General features: G+C 38.5%; 1 protein-coding gene across 1 annotated transcript in view; it reads right to left on the bottom strand.

Moving 5' to 3' along the window:
* LOC106880193 (long-chain fatty acid transport protein 4) overlaps window positions 1-3,238 on the bottom strand; it is a 35,057-nt gene that overhangs the window by 1,384 nt on the left and 30,435 nt on the right. Inside the window, exons 7-10 of the mRNA XM_052975642.1 lie at window positions 2,764-2,907; window positions 1,721-1,858; window positions 679-843; window positions 7-24 (exon numbers count right to left, since the gene is read on the bottom strand). Of these exons, the coding sequence (XP_052831602.1) occupies window positions 7-24; window positions 679-843; window positions 1,721-1,858; window positions 2,764-2,907 (465 nt within the window). The remainder of the gene's footprint in view (window positions 1-6; window positions 25-678; window positions 844-1,720; window positions 1,859-2,763; window positions 2,908-3,238) is intronic.

The following is a 3,238-nucleotide window of genomic DNA, read 5'->3' as shown; positions in this document are numbered from 1 at the left end:
CCATACCTGCACGACCCTCAACACCTGGAAAATTAATTTTTTATTATATATTATTTTTATTGACAGGTATAGTAATGTGTCTCTTATGAACTACACTGCCTTTCTTCAATTAATTCAGAAAATCTTTTACTTGTTTCGCTCATTTGACTGTGGTCATGCTGGTGCAGCACCTTCAAGAATATTTAGTTGAATGAATCTAACCCAGTACTTTTTTTTTTTTTTAGTTCAAATCACTTTAAAGCAAGAAATCTGTAAGGGAGTGGCTGTGTGGTAAGTAACTTACCAACCCAGGTTCGAAATTTCCCCAAGATACCTGATGAAGGCCGGAGGGTATATCAGCTGAAACGTTGAGTTAACGACAAACAAGATGAAGACAAATATCCGTCAAATGTAAATAATGCAAATAATTCCTCATCTCTTAAATATAAAACTGTATCTGAAATATATTCGACTGCTCTCACGAACAAGAATATTAAAAACGAACCTAACCACTCTCAAAAATTATGTAAAAAAAAAAAACTGGAAAAATAATCCCGAATCCTTGTCCGGTACCAGATCAATCTCAATGGTAGTCATGGAATGTAAAGCACCTTTTAAAAAATTTTTTTTCAGATTCTACCATTCCAAAGAACAACAAAAGCTGTTAATTAGCATGAGAGACAATCCAATGGCACTCACCTGGAATCTCCACCCCGTACACTACAACATCTTGCAGTTTTAAAATGTTACTTATAACAGCTTCTACTTCTGATGTCGATACGTTTTCTCCTTTCCATCGAAACGTGTCTCCTGTCCGATCTCGAAAATACATGTAGCCAAAGGCGTCCATAGAAAGTATATCCCCTGTGGAGAGAGAATAAAGAGCAAGAGAGAGTGTGTGTGTGTGTATGAAGGATATAGAGACTGGAGACAGTATAGGATGGAGAGAGTAGAACAAGAGAAGGAGAACAAAATGAGAGAGATGTGTATACATCTATACACACACACACACACACACATCTATATACATATAAAGACAGTTATATCTTATATACATAGGGACATAGCAACAAATTTATACACACACACACACACATACATATATATATAGGTAAATGATAGGATTGCTTCAATATTTCAGGAGTAGTCTGAAGTATCCAAGCAACCAGGGGATATTTAAATCCGGAGGCACTCCTGGAGATTACTTGTGTGGGTAACGTCTTTGTTAGAGGGTATCCAGAGGCAGGTAATTTATTGTTTAAACCGCAGTTTATGATTATAGTTATGTGGAGAATGGAGAAACAAACACAAGAAGAAGCAAGTCAACTGGGCTAGTTAGCCATTGATTTAATTATGTGGAGATTGCTTCTTCTTGTGTTTGTTTCTCCATTCTCCACATAACTATATATATATATATCTCACGTGACTAACCAGACTATAAGATGTTGTTACACATCGCTGATCACAATGCATATTTCTTTGCATTGTTTTAGCCATCAAAAGGATGCCACCCTGCTGGATGTTTGGCCAAAGATGGACCCAGGCCATGCCTAAGTGTGTGTGTGTGCGTGCGTATGTATATATATATCTATATATATGGAGAGAAAGACAGACAGACCCATATATATAATATATATAATACATAACTGTGTGTGCATGTATACAAAGAGAAAGTAGAAAGAAGAAATGGAGTACAATGAGAGAGAGCTTAACCAAACTGACCAAAGATGGAGACACTTACCAGTGGCAAAGGCCCTGTCACCTTTTCTAAAAACATCAGGAATTATCTTCTTGCTTGTTTCTTTCTGATTGAGATAACCATCAAACTCCCGAGTTGGGTCTCCCTTCACAATCTTCCCCACAAGCAGACCTGGTTCGCCTGGGAATTGAACGTGGTAAACAGAATTACAAACGCTACAAACAAACCAGAATACATACATCAAAATGCTGCCCTTCTCCCAAATTTCACCAGCTTCAGTCTTTGCAATCTGGCCATGCTGGAGTACCACATGGTACCAGCAATAGTGACATTGCCAGGAAGCTCACAAGATTATCATTCCATTCAAATGAGAGGAGCTACAACAGAAGGCAGATTAATAATAATAATAATAATAGTCTCTACTAAAGGCACAAGGCCAGAAATTTGGTGGGAGGGGACTAGTCGATCACATTGACCCCAGTGTTTCACTGGTACTTAATTTATCGACCCCAAAAGGATGCAAGGCAAAGTCAACCTCAGCAGAATTTGAACTCAGAACGTAGCGGTGAGCAAAATACTGCTAAGCATTTAGCCCAGCATGCTAACGAATCTGCCAGTTCGCTGTCTTACGTAATAATAATAATAATAATCCTTTCTATTACAGCCACAAAGCCTGAAATTTATTGGGGGGGAGGGGTATTTTTCGATATTATTATTATTATTCAAGTCACTGCCTGGAATCGAACTTGGTATCTTGGGGTTAGTAGCCCACGCTCTTAACCACTACGCCATATGCCCGTGGGCATAATGGTTAAGAGTGTGGGCTACTAACCCCAAGATTCCGAGTTCGATTCCAGGCAGTGACCTGAATAATAATAATAATAATAATATCGAAAAATACCTTTGGAATGAGAACCCAGGTTCAAAGTTTCCCCAAGACACCTGATGAAGGCTGGAGTGTATATCAGCCAAAACGTTGGGTTAACAACAAACAAGATGAGGACAAATATCTGTCAAATGTAAATAATGTACATAATTCCTCATCTCTTAAATATAGAATTGTATGGTAAACATAATCTTCTTACCTGGCTTTGCCTTTACACAGATTCCGTTTGTATCACGCACCGGTTCTCCTGTGTATTCATCTACTTTCACTAAGGTGACAGGATAGAGAAACGGTAAAATTCTTGTTGTGTATCCAACAGCACCCACTGTGTTGTCGATGTTAACTGCAAGAAAAACAATAATAATAATAATAATCGTTATTTCAAATTTTTGCCACAAGGGCAGCTTTGGGGCAGTGGGGGGGGGGATGAGTCAATTACATCAACCCTTCAGTGTTCAACTGGTGCTTATTTTATCAACCTTGAAAGGATGAAAGACAAAGTCGACTTCGGCGGCATTTGAACTCAGAACATAAAGACTGATGAAATACCGCTAAGCGTTTCGCCCGACCTGCTAATGATTCTGCCAGCTCGCCATCTTAATAATAATAATAATAATAATCCTTTCTACTAAAGGCACAAGGCCTGAAATTTTGTGGGGAGGGGACTAGTCAAT

This window comes from Octopus bimaculoides, chromosome 22 (genome assembly GCF_001194135.2).
Source record: "Octopus bimaculoides isolate UCB-OBI-ISO-001 chromosome 22, ASM119413v2, whole genome shotgun sequence".
In the NCBI taxonomy this organism is placed as follows: Eukaryota; Metazoa; Mollusca; class Cephalopoda; order Octopoda; family Octopodidae; genus Octopus; species Octopus bimaculoides.
This window is presented reverse-complemented; position numbering and strand designations above follow the sequence as displayed.